This window comes from Chrysochloris asiatica, unplaced genomic scaffold (assembly GCF_000296735.1).
Source record: "Chrysochloris asiatica unplaced genomic scaffold, ChrAsi1.0 scaffold00379, whole genome shotgun sequence".
NCBI lineage: Eukaryota > Metazoa > Chordata > Mammalia > Afrosoricida > Chrysochloridae > Chrysochloris > Chrysochloris asiatica.
Genome location: NW_006408897.1, coordinates 284,628 through 309,078, shown reverse-complemented (window position 1 = coordinate 309,078; position 24,451 = coordinate 284,628). Strand labels below are relative to the sequence as shown.

Below are 24,451 nucleotides of genomic sequence, written 5' to 3'. Positions count from 1 at the left end.
AAACAACACCTACATAGGTTACACTTAAACATGCAGAAACTTACTTGACTCTTGTTAAGCAAAGCTATCCTGTGGTAACTAGACTTTGCCCTGAAAATGGGTAAGTACCTGTCCTCTAAAATATATCATCAGGCTTATCTCCTTGTATAAGAATAGTCTAAGTGAACCATGTATCTTAAAACTGAGAGGGTCTTGTTGGACTTTGACTACTTTCTGGCCTAAAACAAATTAGAGAAGGCTATTGAAAACATCTCAGAGGTCACTGAAAATTTAGAAAATAAACAGTAGGTAATTGAGTGCTTGTGTAATAATAGCTCAACAGTGTTACCAAGGACCCAGGTTATTTCTGTTCTTCCCTTCTGGGATCTTTACCATGCTGACTTTTTGTCTTCATGGTTGTTTCCTCATGAGTGTAATAATAATGGCTTGTTACTGCTTCAGACATTTCAATCCCAGAAGGCTGGAATTGGATGGACAAAGGTTATCTTGTTTTAGAAGTCCCTAGCAGATTTCTTCTTACATCTCATTAGTCAGTACTGGTTCACAAGGGAACCTGGGAAAGCCTGGCAGAAGGGGATGGGTTGACATTGCCTGGGTAGGGCATATCACTCCCCTAATAAAATCAGGATGATAGAAGTGGGAAATAAATTGTTGTTGGTATGCAACAAATCATGCCTGGTACATGTCATGAAACCTTAAATTAATCTGTATGAAGAATGTACCCTGCAGATCTTTCCTATATCTATTTTATGTCTATTCTGGTGGAAGTTCTCGCGACATATTGCTGAATAAACTATTTCAACTGCTAAATTGAGTGAACACTAGTGTGTCATTAACCCTTGGTTAAGAACTCCTTCTGTATCCTAATTCTCTTCGTAAAAAGTGAAAATCTACTCTGAAACAATGCTTTTGAGGATGGTGTTATGATTAATTTTATTGCCCCCTTGAAATTCTCAGTTATTAAGAGAATTCTGTGCTACAGGAATATATTAAGAAACACTATGTATATGAACATTTAAATATCAGCAAAATTAATAAAAGATTTTTTTGCTTTTGTTTTAACCGATCTCCTTTTAAATTATAAAGATAAATGAAGAAGGATCTACACCATTTTCAGTATGCCTAAGAAATACAGGAAAGAGCATTTTAAACTTGGAACTTTCTTAATCTACCATTGCAGTTTTGATTCCTTAGGCTTCTCTTGGGACCCAGAAATCTGCATTTTATAAATTACACCCCAGGAAAGTCTTGTGGAGGTAGCTATGAAGTGTATTTTGAGAAACACAATAGCACATCCAGGGTGTTTAATTACATGGCTTCAAAAAGGATGTGTGCTAATTCATAATACTGCAAGGTAGTAACATTTACTAATAACCTAAAGAAGTTTCAAGTTTTTGAAGGTCATTGCTGATAGTTCAGGTTTTGACTCAATCAAATTTTTTTGTGTTACTAAAATAAACAAGACTCTTTTATAGCCATCTTCACAAAACATTCTGTTTGGTGTTATTAAAAGCTATGTGAGTATCTGAGTATGGGAAATAAGTGAAAAAGATTAATTTTCAATATTATGTTCAGAGAGCACCTGGCCTTCAGATTTGATTACATTATCACTTACCTATTGGCAGCTTTCAGAAATCAGGATCATGTGATAGAGCTCATAAAATTGAGTAGGGGAGAAAACTTAGGAAGCATTCTAGCTTTTCAGTTTAGGTTGTTTTAGTGTGACTTTCTTGGTATAAATACTGCAGATTATGATACACTAGTTATGAATATTTTACTGAGATGAAATCTAATGACAAATTATCTGGGGGATTATCAATTATTTTAGATTAAGCCATATTAGTCTCTACTCTCATACATAGTGTGTATGTTTCTAAAATGACTTTTATAACTAATACCTGTTGTTCTGGGGGAGGACTGGAAGTGAAAGGTTAGAGGAACCAAACCATTTTGGGGAAAACTGGTAAAATATATACACCAAAGAGGTGGCTTTTGTCATGGAATGTATCTAAATTAAGATTCATTTCAAAGTTATAGGAGAAGGCAGCCCAGGCAATCAGTCAGGCAAAGACTTACATGAAAAAGAATTACAGAACATCCAAAGAGTTTGTGGCGATCAACGTAGCCATAGCTATCCATAAACATGAGGTGAACATACACCTTCCACCTCTCCAGTTTCCATGGACTCTTGGGAACACAGCTTGAAAACTGTTATAGAGGACAGATAATGGCCTGGGAGTCAGGTGACATAGTTTGTACCCGAATTCTGACACTATTAAATGACTGAGCATTTAATGTCTCTGTGTCGGTTTCTTTATTCATGAAATAGGTAGTTTAATAATAACTACCTCATATTGTTGTGGGGTTTGAATATGATAACATATACCAAGTATGCGGTCATAATAAGTCTTCACATCTGGGAATGATACAGGGGAACAAGGCAGAACTACAGGGAATAAGTTTTAGAACAAGGATTCAAACCAACTGCTGAATTATCAAAAACTCCTAAATCCCTTCTAAAGAAGAATAATACTGGTTTTGAGACTAGGGGTTGAGCCTGTAGTTGTCAGTCAGATGGTCTTAAATATACAAATTGAGAGGTCTGCAGGGATGATGACCCAAGACAGATTCTTGTCACATTATTTTTTTGACTCATTTAAAACCATCTTAATCATAAAGGAGTTACATCTGTTATATCACCTGAGAATTTCCACAGAACTGAAGCAGGCAGATTCAGAAAAGTTGAAGGATCTGTGCATGCACCCAGGTCATACATATTAGAGTCACGATTCTAAATTAGATTCAAGCACTGCGGACTTAGGGTACTTAGGGTAGTGTAATATGTCTATTATAAGCTAAGAGTGTCACAGTTAAATAGCAGACTGTCCGTGTTCAAATCCTGACTCTGCCACTACTGGTTGTATGCTGTTGGCTAAGGTTCTTAACCTCTCTATATCTCAAGAGTCCTCATCTGTAAAATGATAGGAATATTAATAGTCCATACCTCATAAGATTGTTGTGAGAATTCATTGAGTTAACATATAAAGTGCTTTGAATGCTACCTGTCCCAGAGAAGACACTCAATAAATTTTTTATTGTGGTGTGTGTTTTATGTGTTATTTGTCTGTAAAGCATGCTTGCAAATTGTTTGAGGGCTAAGATATCATCCTTTTTATCCCTAGAGCCCAAAATGTCATCATTCATTAAATTAAAAGACTTAAAAAAAAAATGTTGTTTGTGCTGTCGAGTCGGTTCTGACTCAGCAACCCTGTATTGGGTTTCCAAGGAGCAGCTGGGGAGTTTGAACAGCCAACTTCGTGGTTCAAACCCACCTTGTTTGTGGTCCAGAACTCCAGGACTCCATAACAAAAAATAAAAGAGATTATATACTTGACTTGTGGAACCCTGATTACCATACTTTTATCATGGTGGTGTTTTTGTATCTCAACTACCATCCAGGGATGATGGATTCTCTTTTGCTCTTAATTGCTAAACTTCTAATTTCCTCTCTTACTTAAAAAAAAAAAAAATTTGGTGTTGCAGATTCCATTGTTTCCTGCTACCTGTCCCTTCTTCTTTCCCCTACCTTCTTCTTTCCGCTTGGTCCCCAGAATAAGACTAGAGGTTTTCAGGGTGGGTGAAGTCCTACTGCTCTTTGAGCCCCAATTTGTTCTTACAGTCAGCTTTTCCTTGTCCCAGCTTCTCTCTTTATTTCATTCAGTTTTTTAAAAAATTATGAATTGTGTTTAAAAAACTGCAGAGAATTATATAGCAAATACATGTGTATCCAGACTTAAAGTATCTGACCATTTTGTCACATTTACCTCAGGATTTTTTTATTTAAAGAAATCTTACAGATACATTGAAGCTCATTCTTATGCCTTCCCATCCTATTCCTTTTTCTCCCTTCCCAGAGCTAAGCACAAAATGTAAGTAGGCGTGTTTCTATCTCATGCATTAAAAATTACATCCTTACTTTTAATGCAAGTAGATTAAAAAAGAATTGGATACTTAAAAAAATTTGTTACTCAATGTGCATACACATATGCATATTTACATACATGTTGTTAAGTGCTATTGATTACAAGTTATAGCAACCTTGTGTAGGGTTTCTGAGGAGCAGCAAGATTGAACTGCCGATCTTGCTATGTATATAATTATAATACTACTATGCAGTGAATTACTAAATATGGCTCTTCTAGGAGCTCTGGTAGCGTAGTGGTTACGAATCGGGCTGCGAACTTTAAGGTCAGTGGTTCGAAACTACCAGCCGCTCCGCGGGAGAAAGATGAGGCTTTCTACTCCCGTAAGGATTTACACCCTCGGAAACCCTGTACAGGGTCGCTATGGGTCGGCTCCGACTCGAAGGCACTTAACAACAACAACAACAACAAGCCAGTCTTTGTAACTCCCACCCAACAACTGACTGGGACTATATATATCAGGTGTGTTTCCTTTTTGCCTGGATGGGTCTGGATAAGAGAAGGTGGGGGTAGATGCTGACAGGATTATATGATTCAGTTGTGAGTAATAAACAAGGGTTATTTGTGAGTGTAAAAACTTGAAAATCTAGCCAGGAGATTGGTCAATTTTGCCATCCTGTTGGGTTAAAAATGAACTATTTTAGAAGCAGGAAGGGGAATTTCACTAGCATCAAGAAAGAAGAGCCAGGAGTGGAGGACAGTCTTTGGATCCCAGGGTCCCTGTGCATTGAACCTCTGTGATTTAGGAACAGAAAGCAGTGACATTAGAGTAGCAGAGGAGCAGCACCAGTGGAACGAAGGCTCAGCATGAGACAAAGAGGTATAGGCTTTCTGGCCCAAGGATCTAGTAAAACGATGCCCTTGGGCAGGAGGCTTGTTTGTAGAGTCCCGTGCCTCTAGGCACTTAATCTAGGAAAGTAGATTTGCTGAATAGTGTATATGGAGATAGCAGAATGGAGTGTCCTTTGGGCATTACTTAAACCCTAAAAGAGCTTTGTAACATTGCTGAAAGACCAAGGACCAGAGAAACTTGTCTGCAGGCATAGCTGAGAAGAAGCTGCTCTGACTTGGAAAAATTGTATCATGAACATTTCTGATCTTGAATTGTAACCTGTTAACTTCCCTAATAAATCCCATAACAGAGTATTGTCTGTGAATTCTAGTGGCCATTGCAAAGGGTATTGAGCCCAGGAGACAGTGCTGTGGGGGTGCCGGCTGGTGTTAGAATTGGTAAAGAATGTTGGAAGGGTGGAGGTTTGTCTGACCCCTGCCTTATAGGAATCAGCCTTGGGCTGATGCTGATGATAATTCTCCTTTTCCCTTGGTGAAGTCAGAGGAGGTCAGACAACTCCATACCATTTTTACCAGTAAATACCGATTTGTAGAGTTCCCCTTATGACACTGAAGGATAAACACTGACTGGACTGCTAACGACAAGGTTGGCAGTTCAAACCTACCAGCCACTCCTCAGAAACCCTATACAGAGTTGCTATGAGTCAAAATATCACCTTGATGTCACTTAGCAACAGCAACCACCACCTTGTATTTCTCATGTTTGTATAAAGGAGTCTGCTAAACTTGACTCTATTGCTTCAGTGCAGAGATCATTCCATATATCAGTTAATGAACATCAGCCAGGTTGTAAAAGCCTTCACCATCAGTTCAGTGAGCAGAAAGGGTATATCTTAAAAGACAAGTGCAGAGGAAACAGCAAGTGATGGCCCCCAAAACTGAAACTGAATGAGGCATTCATCTGCCTACCATCTGGTACATGTTTCATAAATTAATTATGTTCCATAATTTTAAGGAGAATAAAACCTGACAGTAAGCTTATTTCAAGCTCTGTTAGAGACCATTAAAGCAAAATAACACATTTTTTTGCTGCAGTTTTCAGGATTACAGAGAAATGGAAGTGACTATCTGTCTTGAGACTACATTTTATTTAAGTGGAAAAATGAACCACCATAACATCCACAGATGGGGGCACTGAAAATCAGCACAACACAACTGAACTTGTAAAGAATTCACTAAAAGTAAATGTCTTGTGCTAAATGAAGCACACTTGTCTTCATTCGTTCCCTTTTTTTGCAAAAGATACCATCATTGGTGTGTTATTTTTAGACATGTGAATGAATGGTTTTTCTTACAGCACAAAAAGTCTCCTATCAGCTCCATTTTTCATCAGGATGAGGCTGTGCTTTATGTACATTATACAGTTCAAGGATTCCTAATTAATGCATTTCCTAGTGTGGCTTGGACATACTGGTCTAAAGATTTTCCTGCTCCTGGAACAATGGCATCTAGATCTTCCACATACCCCACCATGTGACTTCTTGCTGTCTTGAAGAAAACTATTTCCACTATGAACAGTGATTCATGTTACAAAAGTCTGAAGGATATGGGCTACAGGAGGTATAGCTTCTGACAAGAAGAGTACATATTGAACAATTATAAGATGATAATGATTTCTCTGATGACTTCTTTATAAAGATTTTTTTTTTTTTTTGGTTATAGCATACAACCTAGTTATAGCATATTACATTTCTGACAGTGGTCAAGTATGTTTGGAATTAAGTTTACCAAGGATAATGTTCTTAAATATAGGTTTCAAAAAAACCTTTTTATTGTGAATTGGGTGAAGGTTTACAGAGCAGATCGTATGTTTTACATTCAATAATTCACACACATTTTGTTTCATCTCATTGATTACAGCCCCCTCAATGTAACATCACTTACCCACTTCCTCCCATTTTACATTCAACTATTTAGACACATTTTATTTCACCTCTTTGATTGCGGTCCCCTCACTATGATGTCACTTAAAATGTTTCCCATTTCCATTCTTCCTTCTTTCCTAACTCTTCCGAACTTTGTCATTGGGTAGCTGCTGCCCTTTGGATCTCAAATGATTGATTATTCTCAGGTGTGTGTGTCTCAGTAGCATTATTCTGCAACATTACAGACCTGTCTATGACTACAAATTGGCCGTGGGGGTGAGTTCAGTTCCGGACCTGAAGGGTGACTAAGCATGATAGTCGTAGGGGTCGTACCAGTTTCTGTCCCACTAGTAAGCCTGATCTTTTTTTATGATTTTGAGTTTTGTTCTAAATTTTCTTTCCCTTTCCCAGGACCTTCTAATGTGATCCCTTCCAGGGCAGTTGGTAGTGGTAACTTGGCAACATCTAGTTCTTCTGGTCTTTGGGTTGTGGAAGTTGCTGTTTGAGTAGACCATACGTCCATTGGGTTAACTGTTTCTTTGCATCACCAATTTTATTCACTCTTCTTTCTTCTGGATGGGGAGAGGCCAGTAGTTGTACCTTAAATGGCTACTTATGAGCTTTTAAAACCCAGTCACTACTCAGTTGTACTATATTATGCCAGTTGACCATGCTGTCCTTGAGACTATGATCTTGAACTCCCAGACCCAGTGCCTCATTCCCTCAAGAGTTTGATGATGTCTAAAAACTTTACATAACTTTGTCTTCTGCATGCTACACACACACATGGTTATATTTGTAGCAAAAGTAAATATCCATGTGCAAATATGCTCTGGTAAATATATATATATATATTATACTCCCACTCTCCCCCACACCCATTCAGCCTGTGTATTTAGCCATGCATTGTTATTGCATGCCTGTGTATATGACAGTATTTATCTCTTTGGCTTTTAATTCTTGCTCTCCTCCCACTGTCTTCCCCTGCCTCCATCAATTTTGTCATCCTCCCTCTTATTGCATATTGCATTCCCTTCTCCCAAGTAACATGCATCAATTTCTTCCCAAGTTTAAAACAGTCTGTTCTTTCTTGAAGTTTATTTTGTTGTTGTTGTTAGGTACCATTGAGTTGGTACTGACTCATAGCGACATTATGCACAACAGAACAAAACAAAACAGGCCCGATCCTGGGCCAACCTCACTATTGTTGCCACACTTGAGCCCATTGATGCTGCCACTTTACCAATCCATCTCACTGGATGTCTTCCTCTTTTTCTCTGACCCTCCACCCTACAAACTGGTCCCTACTGACAATAGGTCTGAAGTATGAGAGACGAAGTTTGGCCATCCTGGCCTCCAAGGAGCACTCTGAAAGCACTTCTTCCAACACAGATCTGTAGGTTCTTTTGGCAGCCCATGGCACTTTCAATATTCTCCCCCAACACCATAACCCAAAAGCATCAATTCTTCTATAGTTTTCCTTATTCAATGTCCAGCTTTTGCTTGCGTTTGAGGTTATTGAAAATACCATGGCTTGGGTCAGGCGCACCTTAGTCTTCAAACTGACATCTTTGCTTTTCAACACTTTAAAAAGGTCTTGTGCAGCAGATTTGCCTAATGCAATACGTCCTTTGATTTCTTAACTGCTGCTTCCATGAATGTTGATAGTTGATCCAAGAAGAATGAAGTCCTTGACAACTCGAATCTTTTCTCCATTGATAAGAATGTTGTTTATTGGTCCAGTGGTGAGGATGTTTGTTTTCTTTACATTGAGATGCAATCCATACTGAAGGTTGTGCTCTCTGATCTTCATCAGTAAATATTTTAAGTCCTCTTCACTTTCTGCAAGCAAGGTTGTAACATCTGCATATCGTAGGTTGTTAATGAGTGTTCCTTCAATCCAGATGCCATATTTTTCTTCATATAACCCAGCTTCTCGGATTATTTGCTCAGCATACAAGTTGAATAAGTATGGTGAAAGAATACAACCGTGTCGCATAGCTTTCTTAATTTTAAACTATTCACTGTTCCCATGTTCTGTTCGAACAACTGCCTCTTGGTCCATGTACAGATTCCTGATGAGCACAATTAAGTGTTCTGGAATATTTATACTTTGCAATGTTGTCCATAGCTTATCATGATACTTCCTCTTTATTTGGAGTTTTTTTTAACTACACGATTCCCTCTTTTTACTTTGTAATTGTCTTCATTACAAACACATCACTGGTTCCCTATTTATAGTCTTGTACATTTTTTATCTTACTTTGGATACTTCTATATCTCGGTTGATCTCGAGGTATTGTTGTTATGGAAGACATATGAGTCAGGTGGAGACTGTATTTTCTGTCATGAACCAAGCTAGGATGTGATAGCAATGAAAATGAAAGTTGGAAGTCCAATCTCAGGAACTTGAAGAAGATAAAAGGGATGGCAGGACACCCTCCAAGTCTGAGACGTGTTCCTAGCAGAAGGAGGGCCTAGCCCTAACTCCACCCTTCCCTCCTAGTTTATACATGCCGTTACTCTTCACTCATATATTCGTTAATTTATTTACATGCTTTTACACAGTTTTTACTACACACCAGGCACTGTGTTAGGCATTTGGGATCAAACATTCTAATTGGTAAAACTGAGTTTTACTTAAATAAAATAATGCTGTGTGGAAAGCACTCAGTTTAGTAGATACCTTCTCACCGTTGTTAAGTGCCATCAAGCTGATTCCGACTCATAGTGATCTGTGTAGGGTCTCTGAGGAGCAGTTGGTGGGTTTGAACTACTGACCTTGTGGTGAGCTGTCAGTACTGCATCAGGACCCATTACTTTACAAAGCTCTTTCACATATATTTTAGTACTTAATTCTTACAACAACCCTTAATCTCATTTTTACAGAGAATAAAGGTTACATAATTTACTGATAAATTTGGGTAGTCTTGCTTTTGACATTAAGATTTCCCTATATGATATTATTTTTAAAATAATTTATTTTGGATTTTTTGTTGTTGTTGAAAATATACTTAGGATCAATTCAACAATGTCTAAATGTACAATGTGTCACTGTTCACATTCTTTCAATTTGACCATTCTCACCTTCCTTTCCCAAATTGTTCTCCCTCGTTTTAAACTTACTTGCCCCAGTTTCTTAATCTAACCTTGGAGTTGCTGCTGTCAACTTGGGTATGATTAATTTTTATGACCTATATGTTGTATCGAATTTTATTCCTTTTATTCCTTCCTAACTCACTCATTCACTGACACCTAGTTGATCCTGACCATAGAGACTCTATATAGGATTTCTGAGGCTCTAAATCCTGGTGTGGCACTGTAGGATCAGCACTGGACTGTAAACCACAAGGTCAGCAGTTCAAACCTACCAGCAACTCCTTGGAAACTGTATATGAGTTGGAACCAACTTGACGGCAGTTAGCAGCAACAAATTTTTACCGGAGCAGAAAGCCTCATTTTTCTCCCATGGGGTAGCTAATGAATTTGAACTGCCTACCTTGGCATTAGTAGTCTGGTGCTTATCCTACAGTGCCACCAGCACTTCTTTCCTTTTGTATGGCAGTGGTGGTGATGGTTGTGTCTAATCTCTTCTGACTCAGCGACCCTATATAGAGTTTCCAAGGCTGTAAATCTTTGCAGGAGCAGAAAGCCTTGTTTTTCTCCTGTGGAGTGGCTAGTGGGCTCTAACCACTAACCTTGTGGGTCTCAGTCCAGCACTTATCCTGCAGAACCACTGTGCTCCCTGGATGTAGATAGTGGCTAGGATTCTTAACGAATAAACTTTTGGCCTGAGTTTGGCTGGGGTTTTTTTGGTAGTGGTGATTGTGTGCTGTCGAGTCAGTTCAGACTCATAGTGACCCTATATAAGGATTCTGAGGCTATAAATCTTAACTGGCGCTGAAAGCCTCATTTTTCTCCTACAGATTGGCTGCTAGATTTGAACTGCTAGCCTTGTGGTTAGCAGCCCAGCTAATTCACTACTCTTATCAATCCTTTTGGATAGTTCATAATAATTTTTCTGTCAGTCTTCTTTGGGCATTACAAAAAAAGGCACTGCATAAGCAATATTTGCCTTCATATTTTACAAAACACACACACACAAAACTGCTGTGAGAAAACCACTAAGAAGGCAGTGACATAACTTCAAATATGTATTTAAAGGTCATGTTTTTCCTAATACTTCAAGGCAGCCATCTTAGTTTGTAGGAAGCAGCCGTTCGTTTCATTGTTAATGTTTGATGACAAATGAACATTCCTGATAGGCCGACTATGAGAAAATTACATGGGACAGAAATTGACAACATAAGGGAAATCTATTGCAGTTAATACTTCAGCAGTGATTTACATGTCTACTCTTAAGAGTTTTTTATTTCCATGTAAAAGCTGTTCTCCTTAAGATCCTGGTCACTTGGACTTATTTTACATTTTGTCAACCACACTGGAATGTATTAGGAGATTAAGGTATCTGTGCAAGGCTGATAGCCTAGAGGGATTTTTCTGTTTGTAGTCTAGGAAATGGAGTAAGATCCTCATGAAAGCATTTTTTCCTTACTACAAAAATAACAGGAACTATTTACTAAAAAGGAAAGATTTATTTGATAAAGCCGAAATTGATATTTTCACCTTCAATGTGTAAAAAGTCATCATTTTTTTTTTTTTTCTTTTAGTCACTGCCTCTATGCCTTATTTCCTGGGTCCTCGGGAAGCATGAGTCTGTTGGAATCTGGGCCAAGAAGAAAACAAGACATCTTCACAAAGAAAGCCAGACACTAACAAAAAGTATACCACACTTGGAAGGAGCTAGAACATAATCATCATGACCGACAGTGGGCTTAGTGATACTCAAGAAGGTAAGAGTAGTTTATGCAGCACTGAGATTGTTGTGAAGGGAACTAGGGCACAGTATAAGAGAAAATCTGTGGTGACTAAAACGTGAGTTTTCAAGTGAAAAAGAAGCTGATTCAATTAACATAATTGTGATTAATTTGTAATGCTCTTTTTCCTTGATATTTTCTGAATTTTACCATCATGTAAGAGTCTTAATGTGACACTGTAGATTAAGCACTGGACTGCTAATCACATGATTGGTGGGTCAAACCCACCAGCCGCTCCTCCGAAACCCTATAGAGGGTCGCTGTGAGTTGGACTGACTTGACAGCTCTTAATAACAACCACCATAATATCAGACCCTAAATCATAAATAAGGAATAAAAATGTTTTAGAGACTCCAATAGGAGCCAATAGTTGTGAAAAATATATAATGCAGCTCAAAAAAAGGAGGTAGACTGATCTTTAGAGTTATATTTATATTATCAATTAATTTATAATACTTCATTAAGTAATACAATAATTCTTAATAGTAAGTTATGTAAGTGTAGCATGCTATATCTAGAGGAGATCTTTGAATTATAGAGGATAAAATTTATTCTTTTAACATACTGTACAAGATATGAAATAGGCAAACTATGAAATAGAGAAGGAAAATATACTTTTTTAAAAAATGTATTTCCATATATTATGGAAGTTTTAAAACATGCAAAAGTAGAGCAGTGTAGATCGCTGTGAGTCAGAATCATCTCGATGGCACTGGGTTTAGAACACTATAACGAACCCCCAATGTACCCAACATTGAATTTTATCAACAACTGAAGGCCCATCTTGTTACTTGCCCTGGATTATTTTAGTGTAAATCGCACTAAAATAGTTTATATCTCTAGAGGGCTATTTTCTAAAAATATAACCAATGTATTAACACACCTAAAAAATAAAATGATAATTATTCTTAATACTCCCACATATCTAGTCAATATTCAGATTTTCCCAAGTGTGTGTGTGTCTCTCTCTCTCTCTTTTTTTCACACTTGGGTTCATTTGAATCAGTATTTAAACAAGATCTCTACACTGCAATTAGATGATGTATCTCTTGGGTTGCTTTGTTTTTTTAAAAATTTATTGTTGTTTTTGTAAGTTGCCATCTAGTTGGTTCTGACTCATAGTGACCCTATGTATAACAGGACAAAACACTGCTCAGTCCTGTGACTCCTCACAATTGTTGTTATGTTTGAGCCCACTGTTGCTGCCACTGTGTCAGTCCACCTTACTAGGGGTTCTTTCTCTTCTCCTCTGACCCTCCACTTTGCCAAGCATGTCTTTCAGAGGAGACTACTCCCTCCTGACCACATTTCCAAAATATAAGAGACAAATCTTACCATCCTGTCTTCTAAGGAGTATGATGGCTGTACTTCTTCCAAGATAGGTTTGTTTGTCTTAATTTTAGTATAAAAAGTGTTAAATATATATAAAAATGAGAAATGTGAAATGAATTCTCCCATATACGCATCAATAGCTTCAACTACTGCCAATATATGACTAATATTGATTCATCTGTACCATTTCATTTCTTACTTTCCCATATCTTTAAATTGAAGCAAATTCTGGATATCACAGAAACCTGAATATGTATCCTTAAAAGATAGGGTTAAAAGAAACATAATTACGATAATACAAAAGCATAGTCACATCTAAAAAGATGGAAGATAATTCTTTAGTATCGTCAAAAATACCCAATATTCATATTTTCATAATTATCTCATAAGATTTTAAATTGTTTTGTTAGAAACTAGATCTAAACAAGGTTCACACATTGCATTTGGTTGGTAATATCTCTTAAACCTCTTTTATTCCATAGGTTTGTTGTTGTTGTTAAGTGCCGTTGAGTTGTCAGTTCTAACTAACTCAGGGAGACCCCGTACAGGGTTTCCGAGGAGCAGCTGGTGGGTTTAAACCACTGACCTTGAGGATAACAGTCTAGTGCTTATTCTACAGCACCATACCATGACCCCAATCCATAGATTAAACCTCCTTTTTTTCCACTTTTACTCTTTCCCTGCTATTTGTTTTTATTTATTGCCATTAATTAAAAAATATCCTACACTGCCATTATTAAAAAAATATCCCACACTTTGGGTTTTGCTGATTACATTATTGAGGCATAATTTAATATATTTCTTCATCCTTGTATTTCTCAGAACCTGGTAGTTAAATCTAGAGACTTGATTGGATTTAGGTTCAGTTTTTGACATGAGTATGTCATCGATGGTAAAGTGTACTTCATGTGACATCACATAAGGAGGTATCTGCTTTTCTGTCTTTTCTGTGATATTAAAATTGATCAGTGGGTTCACATGTGGTCAGGTAATTCCACCCATTATAAAATTCCTGCTCAGCTTAATGGTTTTGCCATCAATGACCATTTCCTCGATCTGTTATTTCATCAGGGAAGAGGATGTATTTAATATAACCAAAAGTTAGCCATATCATTTGAAATTGTTTTGCATTAATATTGTTTGTTAGATTTATTAACATGATAGTAAATTTTATTTGTTTTAATTAGCTTTTCTGAGACTCAAGGGAAATAATGTTTAGGAAGAGTGCCCTGTGGACCATAAAAATCTTTATAAATATTGCTATTAATTGGGAGCCTTGTTAAAATATAAAAATACAGGGATTTTTTTTTTAAATAAAATTATAACTTTTTGTTTTAATAGATTATCAAAAGGATTTGGAAACTGTCCCACCAGTAAATTCTCAGGTACAGAAGACTACAATTACAGGGAATGCTGCCACCAAAGATCAGACCCCAAACCCTGCCTCTGGTCTTAACAAAGACCACCAAGGAGTAGTGGTAATAGGTCCGGGAAGTGAAGATACAGGTGATAATTCAGAAAGTCCAGATGAAACAACTGATGGGAAATATCCAAAGGATGAAAGAGAACATGAGACCAAGTGGAGTTCTCAGGATGGAGAACAAGGATGCCACTTCCATCCAGGCAGTCCAGGTGAAGGACCCTTGGATGCAGATCCTCACCGTTCTCCCAGTGAAAAGGTAGTACGAGCAGCTGCACACCTAGGGAGCAGCTCCGCATCCCTCCTTGGGGGTGTGAGTGTCAGAACCGGATCTTCACAGGAGCCACTTGCTCCAGACTCCCAGGATGCTCAGAGTTCTGGTCCTTCCAGCGTGGGATTGGAGAGCCAAGACACACTGATGGCCCCAGGTGAGAGAACCCACTGAATGACTATCCTGATTTGCATTACTCTGCTGCTGAGAACCTCATTCTTTTCAGAGAGATTCTGCCCTTGTTTCACAGGATTAGAGTAAAATACCCACTGACATTGAGTCACTTCTTACTCATGAGGTATCCCAGACTATAAATCCTTATGGAGCAGAAAGCCTCATCTTTCTCCTTCCGAACGGCGGCTGGTCGGTTAGAACTGCTGACTTTGCTATTAGCTGTCCAGTGCTTATCCTACAATACTGCCAAGGCTTCTTTAAAGGAAAATAGGACTTAAAATGTTTTCTTTTGAGAAGCAGGAGCCTTGGCATTCTTCACTCCTGCATAAACAATAACAAAAGCAATCCACTTGCCATCAAGTTGATTCTGACTCAAAACGATGCTATATAGGTTTCCAAAGGTATAAACCCTACAGAGAACTCTGGTAGGGTAGTAGTTACGAGTTGGGCTGCTACACTCAAGGTCAGCAGTTTGAAACTACCAGCTCTTCCATGGGAGAAAGGTGAGGCTTTCTGCTCCCATAAAGATTTACAGTCTTGGAAACCCTATTCAGGGTTGCCACGAGTCGGAATTGACTCCACAGCACAAAACTACCACCAACATCTTTATGGGAGCAGAAGCCTCCTCTTTCTTCCTTGGAGTGGCTGGTGGTTTTGAACTGTCAACCTTGTAGTTAGCAGTCCAATACTTACCCTACAACGCTACCAGGGCTCCTTTTGGCCCTGCATGATTGCTGCTAAATATGTAGTTTTTTGTTAATATGTAGAATTTTTGCACATGCCATCCAATGTAGCTAAAAGTAGTCTTTGTTGCTGCACAAGGTTGTCTTAAGCTTAACTCTAGAAACCTCCTATAGATTTTGCAATGTGCATTCACAGGCATCTACATGCTGTAAGGAAATGTGTTTCTCAGAGTTTATTGTTTCCTAACTGGTTTGAACAGCAAGGTCAGTGGTTCACTACCAGTCACTCCTCAGAAACCCTATACAGGTTTCTGTATATGTGGAGTCGGAAGTGACTCCATGGCACTTAACAATAACAACTGTTCCTATTGGTGCCAGCCCCATACCTCGTTCCCAGTAGGAGTGTTGAAGACTCATGATCTGTGAAGGGGAAAGCTGTAAAGAGTTGCTGAAGGCGGTGCTCTCTAGCTCTCAGCCTATGTACTGTCCCTTGTCTTTTTATCTTTACCTCCTGTGCTCATCTGCTCCAGGACTTGCTCTCTGGAAACCTCTGCAGACAGATCCCACTTTTTTCCTTTTCTTCCACATTACCCTATCCTCTTCCCACTCACTGCTCTCAAGTCTTAATCCATCAACAGGAATTGTGATAAAATAGAGATAAGTTAAAAGCAAGGCTAGGCTTTGTAGTTAACTTTTATGATATTTGCACCTTCATTATATAAACATATGTGATTACATTTTTTAAAGTACTGAACTGATTGTTTTGTTGTGACTGGAGTCTTAAAAACTGTGCTTTGGAGGCCATAAGGTACAACAATTCATTCTGTCTGCCTGGAACAGTAGCAGGGGAAGAAGAGTTGAGAATCTGAGGAAGAACTGGAATGCATGTTTAATTGCCTCAATGAATAAATTCTTCCTTTTCCATGAGACCAGAAGTAGATGGTGCCGAATACCATTATTAAACATTTTGATCTAAGACTCTATAAAAGAATTCTGATCAAAGATTGGAAATGTAAAACAGAATTTCAAATTATTGTGGAATTTCTACCACTCATATGTCAATAATTACGTAAATTTATCCAGCAACCACTGATGCCATAGAGGACATAACGAGGATTTTACCCAACTTCTGCAGTAAGAAACTGATCAAACATGCAATGTGCTTTATAATTATTGGTGATTAGAATGTGAAAGCTGGATCTTTAGTAGAAAAACAAAGAAGGATCTCTAGTAGAAAAATATTGTGTTGGTGTTAGAAATTATGCTAGAGATCTCATCATAGAATTTTGCAAGACCACCGACTTATTCATTCCAAACACCTTTATTCAGCAACATAATGGTGACTGAACCTCATCAGATGAAATGTACAGGAATCAAATTTACTATGTTTTTAAGGACAGAGAAGATGGAGAAGCTCAATATCATCAGTCATAATAAAGCCAGGGGCTGAATGTGTAATAGAGAATTAGTTGCTTATTATACAAATTGAAGTTGAAACTGAAGAAATTGAGAACAAGTTCATGAGAACCAAAGTACAGCTTGAGTATTTTCTACCTGAATTTAGAACCATCTCAAGAATAGATTTGACACATTGAATACTAATGACCAAATACCAGATGAATAATGGGATGGTATAAAGGATATCACACAGGAAGAAAACAAAAGAAGACAGGAAAGAAAGAAAAGACCAAAATGGATATCAGCACAGACTCTGAAACTTGCTCCTGAGCTTAGAGTAGCTAAAGTAAATGGAAGAATTGATGAAAAATTCAAAGAACAGCTTGTGAAGACAAAGTCAACTAATGATATGTGCAAAGACCTGGAATTAGAAAACCAAAAGGGAAGAATATGCTCAGCATTTCTCAGGCTGAAAGAACTGAAGAAAAAATGAAAACATTGGGTTATAATACTGAAGGATTTTGTGGGCAAAATTTAATGATGTAGGATACATCAAAAGAAGATGGAAGGAACATACTGAGTCACATTAAAAAAATTCAGGACATAGCATCTGATCAAGAATTAGCGGTATTGAAGGAAGAAGTCCAAGCTGCAAAAGGACTTGACAGAATGTTAGCTGAGATTTTTTAACAATTGGATGCAACACTGGAAGTTCTCGTTCTTGTATGCCAAGAAATATGGAAGACAGCTACTAAGTCAACTAACTGGATGAAATCCATATTTGTACCCATTCCTAAGAAACTTCTAAGAAATCTGTACCTAGATCAAGAAGCAGTTGTTCGAACAGAACATGGGAACACTGAATGTTTTAAAATTGGGAAAGGTGTGAGACAGGGTTGTATTCTTTCACCATACTTATTCAACCTGTATGCTGAGCAAATAATACGAGAAGCTGGGTTCTATGAAGAAAAACGTGGCATCAGGATTGGAGGAAGACTCATTAACAACCTGCGATATGCAGATGATACGACCTTGATCGCTGAGAGTGAAGAGGACTTGAAACATTTACTTATGAAGATTAAAGAGCACAGCCTTCGATATGGATTGCATCTAAATGTCAAGAAAACAAAAATCCTCACCACTGGACCAATAAACAACATTCTTATCAATGGAGAAGAGATTGAAGTTGTCAAGGACTTCATTCTTCTTGGATCAACTATCAACACTCGCGGAAGTAGCAGTCAAGAGATCAGACGACGTATTGCACTGGGCAAATCTGCTGCACAGGAACTTTTTAAAGTGTTGAAGAGTAGAGATGTCAGCTTGAGGACTAGGGTGCGCCTGACCCAGGCCATTGTGTTTTCAATAGCCTCATATGGATGCGAAAGCTGGACAGTGAATAAGGAGGATCGTAGAAGAATTGATGCCTTTGAGTTGTGGTGTTGGAGGAGAGTACTGAAAGTGCCATGGACTGCCAAAAGAACCAATAAATCTGTTTTGGAGGAAGTGCAGCCAGAGTGCTCCTTGGAGGCCAGGATGGCTAAGCTTCGTCTCTCCTACTTTGGACATATTGTCCGGAGGAAACAATCGCTGGAGAAGGATGTCATGCTGGGTAGGGTGGAGGGTCAGAGAAAAAGAGGAAGACCCCCAACGAGATGGATCAGCCAGGTGGCATCATTGATGCACTCAAGTGTGGCAGCGGTAGTGAGGTTGGCCCAGGATCGGACATTGTTTCGTTCTGCTGTGCATGGGGTCGCTATGAGTCGGTTCCGACTTGATGGCACCTGACAACAACAACAACCCATTCCTAAGAAAAGCAATCTAACAGAGTGTGAAAATTACTGACCAATATCAATAAACAACATTGTTATCAACGGAGAAAAGATTGAAATTGTCAAGGACTTCATTCTTGTTGGATCAACCATCAACACTCATGGAAGCAGCAGTCAAGAAATCAGATGACATATTGCATTAGGCAAATCTGCTGCACAAGACCTTTTTAAAGTGTTGACGAGCAAAGTGTCAGCTTGAAGACCAATGTGCGTCTGACCCAAATCATGGTATTTTCAATAACCTCATATGCATGCAAAAGCTGGATAGTGAATGAGGAAGACTGTAGAAGAATTGATGCTTTTGAATTATGGTGTTGGAGGAGAATGTTGAAAGTGCCATGAGCTGCCAAAAGAACCAACAGATCTGTATTGGAAGAAGTGCAGCCAGAGTGCTCCTTGGAGACCAGGATGGCCAAACTTCATGTTTCATACTTTGGACATATTGTCAGGAGGGATCAGTCACTGGAGAAGGATATCATGTTTGCTTTTGGTGGGGTGGAGGGTCAGAGAAAAAAAGAAAGACCCCCAGTGAGATGGATTTGCAAAGTGGCAGCATCAAAGGGCTCAAGCGTGGCAACAATATTGAGGTTGGCCCAGGACCGGGCATTGTTTCATTTTGTGGTACATAGAGTCGCTATGAGATGGTACTGATTCAATGGCAGCTAACAAGAACAACATCATTAATATCAAATGCAAATAAATAATCTTTTGCTGACAATACTTTAAAAAACTATTTTTGCAGTACATGGACAAAGAACTGCCGAAATTCAAGCCACATTCAGACGATGACATGGAAAAGTGATATCATTGCTGATGTTACATGGATCCTGGCTAAAAACAGAAAATGCCAGAAAAATGTTATGATAGTTAAGGTTTAGTATCAACTTGACTGGACCAAGATTCTCAGCAGTTTCGCAGTTAAAATTTCATAATCACTCATGATGAGATGGATTGGGCAAAGTGGCAACATCAATGGGCTTAAGGGTCACAATGATTGTGAGGTTGGCCCAGAACCAGGCAGTTTTTTGTTCTGTTGTGCATAGGGTCGCTGTGAGTCGGTACTGACTCTGTGGCACCTAACAACCACAACAACAGCAAAAAAGTCACTTCCATAATGGGATTTGCTCTAAGGAAACAGCCAATTGAAAGGAAGTTTCCTTGAAGATGTAGCCTGCTTCCAATATATTGGATATTGTGGCAAAGCTTGCTTGCTTTTTTCTGGGTGTGGATTCTGCAGCTGACTCTTAATCTGACCTCCAGTTCTTGGACTTGAATTAGTGGCCCATCGTGTTGCCTGCTGATCCTGGGAGTCTTCAGCAGTCTGCTGAATTATCTGCTTACATTGGATTCATTCACCTGTGCAGCCAGAAGCCTGCTATCTAATCTGCCAGTCTTGGGTTCATCAGCTCCTGCAGCTATGTGAGTCAGGAGAAGCTTTCAGCCTGACATCTGACCTTGAAATACTAGGAACTGGCCCACATAGACAACTGTGTGAGCCATTTCCTTGATATAAACCTCTATGTATTTATCTTTCTATCTGTAAACATCACTGGTTTCGCTTCTCCAGAGAACCCATCTTAAGACATTTGGTACTGGAGTGGGTACCTGTGCTTTACTGAATATGCAAAGGCATTTAACTGTGTGGATCATAACAAATTATGGATAACACAGCATAGAATGGAATCACAGAACACTTAAATATGCTCATGCAGAACCTATCCATTTACCAGTAGACAGTCATTTGAACAGAACAAGGGGATACTGTATTGCTTACAATCAGGAAAGCTATGTTCCTGGATTGTATTCTTTCACCATACTTATTCAATTTGTATGATGAACAAATAATTCCAAAATCTAAGCTATATAAAGTAGAAGTTGGCACCAAGATTGAAGCAAGACTCATTAAAACCTGGTATGCAGATGACTCGACAGCACTTAACAACAACAACAACAATGCAGATGACAGTACCTTGCTTGCTGAAAGCTAAGAGGACTTGAAACACTTTTTGATGAAGATCAGGACCATAGTCTACAATATGGATTACAACTCAATGTAAAGAAAACAAAAATCCTCATACTTAGACCAATAAACAACATCTTGATAAATGGCGAAAAGACTGAAGTTGTCAAGGGTTTCATTTTCTTTGGATCCAAAATCAATGCTCAGGGAAACACAGCAGCCAAGAAATCAAACAAGAGTGCAAGAGTTAAAGGGAATAGAGGTAAATACTGTTATATGCACAATCCTGTAATAACAGGGAGCTCTGGTAGTGTAGTGGTTACAAATTGGGCTGCTAACCTCAGAGTCAGCAGTTCAAAACTACCAGCTGTTCCACAGGAGAAAGATGAGGCTTTCTGCTCCTGTAAAGATTTACAGCCTCAGAAACCCTGTACAGGGTTGCTATGAATCGGAACCTACTCCACGGCATATAACAACAACAACAACAGGTAGATAAATGGATAGATACACAGTCTGAATTGGTATGGGAGAGAGGGTGGAAATATAACTACAAATATAAAAAGGTTTGACAGAGTATATTTGTACATGGATATTTACGTTTCCTGCAACTACAGCCCATATCCATGAATGTGGTGGAGCATAGAGGGGACAAAATTATGACATTACCAAACACTTTGAGAGAATGAATGGCTGCTCTTTGGGGCCCAGGACCATAGTCTCGGGAGACACCATGCCCAATTGGCATAATAGTTCACAAAAACAGCGTACTTTTGTAAGTCTCTCCCTATGCAGAGGAAAAAAAGAGTGATGCCAGTTGAAGACGCTTGGAAATAATTAATCCAGTGGACTAATGGACCATGTGCCCATCAGTCTCCACCACTGTGAGGCAAGAAGAACTAGAGGATGCCAGGCTACTACTACCAACTGCTCTGAAAGGGATCACATTAGAAGGCCCTGATTAGAGTGGGAGAAATGTGAAACAAAACTGAAAATTATGAAAAAGACCAAACTTACTGGTGGTCAGAAAGAGACTGGAGGGATCTGTTACTATGGCTCTTGGTTACCCTTCAGGTCTATAATTGAGCACACCCTCATGGCTCAATTTTCAGTCAAGCAGTAGATAGGTATATAGGAAATACAACAATAGTAGTAAAGTGTGCACACCATCAAATGGTCAATCATTTAAGATCAAAAGGGCAGCATTTACCTAAGGACAAAATTCAGAAGAGTTGGAAAAGGAGGGATGCAAATAAGAATCATAGGGAGGAAGTGGGATAAGTGATGCTGCATTGAAGAGACTGCAGTCAGTAAAATGAAATTAAGTATATGGTTTGTTGAATGTAAAACAGATGATCTGCCCTGTAACCTTTCACTCAGTTTACAATAAAAAGCTTTAGAAAAAGAAACCAAACGACATATTACAATGGAGAAATCGGCAAATAACCTCTTGAAAGTGTTAAAAATCAAGGTGTCACTTGGAGAATTAAGGTACAACTTACCCAAGCCATAGTATTTTCAATTACTTCATGCATGGGAAAAATGGACAATGAATAAGGAAAACCAGAGAAGAATAAATGTATTTGGAATTATGATGTTGCCTAAGAATATTGGACTGACAAGAGAATAAATGAATTTGACTTGGGAGAAGTACAACCATAACTCTCCTTACATAGGAAGGTTGGTGAAACTTTGTCTCACATACTTTGCATATATTACCAGATGATAGATTTCTAGCAAGGCAGATGTACTGCATGGACCCTCTACAACAGAGATCTGAGATATCAAATTTAACAGACACCGATGAAAATTCTGGCACTGTGAACTTCATTAGAAAGTTTACAGAGGTGGATGAGTGCTTGCTGGGAGGAGAGGCTAAGCAGGGAAGACTAGAGATTGAAACAGACTGGTGAATGACTAGCCAGACATGGTGCAACCATCCTGTGAGCAGATTTGGCAGCAGAGGGCGGTCTGGCAGAGCAGATTTGCATGGATGATGAGAAAGGTGCGATTTCTTTTTACCCCTACGCTTCTCTGGAGAGCAGAGGTGTGGCCAGCTCCCACCCTTATCCACCCGCAGCACAGACCTTGCTCTTTAGAAATTAGAAGCCACATGGTTGGGAGCCATGACAGCATGAGGTGGGGCTGGCTGCACCACTTTGGTCCCTGAGTTCAGATAGGCGTGGCTCTAGACCTTCAAAACTCACAAAGCCACTATACCAGCATTTAACCAATCATGCCACTCCCAGCTTTCCTTGGTCCTAACAGACACTGAAACCAGCTCCATCAAGGGCCTCCATGAAGTACTTCCAGAAAGAGTGTCCTAAATATAGATACCACCGAGACCAATAGGAACTCCATCTAGGGTCAGGAACTCTGCTGTCACATCCTTTCCACAACCACCTCATGAGCTCCTTGAATTGCAGGAGCTCCCTCCCCGCCCTCCCCGAGATTTCTCCCCTTCAGGTCCAACAACTGCACTGTTTGATTTCACAAATACAACAACCCCACAATGCTGTGGAGACAACACACAATTTTAGCTCACATGAAGCAACATGAAAGAATGGCTCAAACAAAAGACCAAGATGCAGAGCCAGAAAATAATTCTGAGGAAAAAAAGGTAACGGAACTAACTGAAAAAGAATTAAAATTAAGTACCTTCAAAGGATCAATAGAAAGATCGAGGAAAGCAAGGAGAACGCAATTAAAACTAAAAGAATTCAGGAAAACACTACAAGAACAGATAGACAAAATAAATGCAAGTTTTGAAACAATACAAAACCTGCAATTACAAATTCAGAAGATTAATACTAAGCTCTCTGAAGTGGACAATACATTGACAGGGCACAGGAGTAGATGCAAAGCAATGGAAGCTGAAATTAATGAGCTTGAAGATAATTCCATACTAGTATGCTAGAAGAACAATTAGAAAAAAAGAATGAAAAAGTCAGAAGCAAACCTAAGATTCATGTGGGACACCATGAAGAGGAACAACTTACAGGTTATCAGAATTCTAGAACAGGAAGACACAATAAAAAGCACAGAGAAAATTGTTAAAGAATTGTTGAAAGAAAACTTCCCTAACATCATGGACAGTGAGAAGATTAGCATATAAGAAGCGGACCAAATTCCAAAGAATAAATTCCAAAAGAAAATCACCAAGATGTAATCAAATTTTCCAAAATCAAAGACCAGGAAAGAGTCCTGGGGGCAGCTTGGGAAAAACGAAAAGTTACCTACAAAGGAGAACCAATAAGACTAAGCTCTGATTTCTCAGCAGAAACCAAGCAGACAAGAAAGCAATGGGATGACATATACAAGACTCTGAAACAAAACAAAACTTGCCAACCAAGAATCAGATATCCAGCAAATCCATTCCTCAAATATGACAGCAAAATTAGGACTTTTCCTGATAAACAGAAATAAAAGGAATTTGTAATGATCAGACTAACTTTACAAAAATGCTAAAGGGTGTTCTTTGGACTGAGAACCAAGAACAGCAGACAACCACACATGACAACACCACCCAGAAATCAATTCAGATATAGAAGTATTTAAAGTTAAAACAAACCTACAATATTAAAAATAGGGAACCAGAGATATCAATCTATAATGAAGTCAACTATAAAGCAAAAAGAGGGAATAGTGTTGGTAAAGAACTTTTAAATGGCAAAGAAGTCAAGTATATTTCAAGATAAAACAGACTGTTTTAAGCAAGGGAAAAAAAATTACAGGGTAACCTCATATAAAAATAATACACCTGCACATCAAAATAATGAGGAAAATCAGAAACATTTAGTAAGTATG

The 24,451-nt window shown here is 38.6% G+C and overlaps 1 protein-coding gene across 1 annotated transcript in view; it reads left to right on the top strand.

Moving 5' to 3' along the window:
- Positions 1 to 11,519: 11,519 nt before the first annotated feature.
- Positions 11,520 to 24,451, top strand: part of LOC102812888 (torsin-1A-interacting protein 2-like) — a 28,347-nt gene continuing 15,415 nt past the window's right edge. Inside the window, 2 exon segments of the mRNA XM_006876434.1 lie at positions 11,520 to 11,553; positions 14,251 to 14,757. Of these exon segments, the coding sequence (XP_006876496.1) occupies positions 11,520 to 11,553; positions 14,251 to 14,757 (541 nt within the window).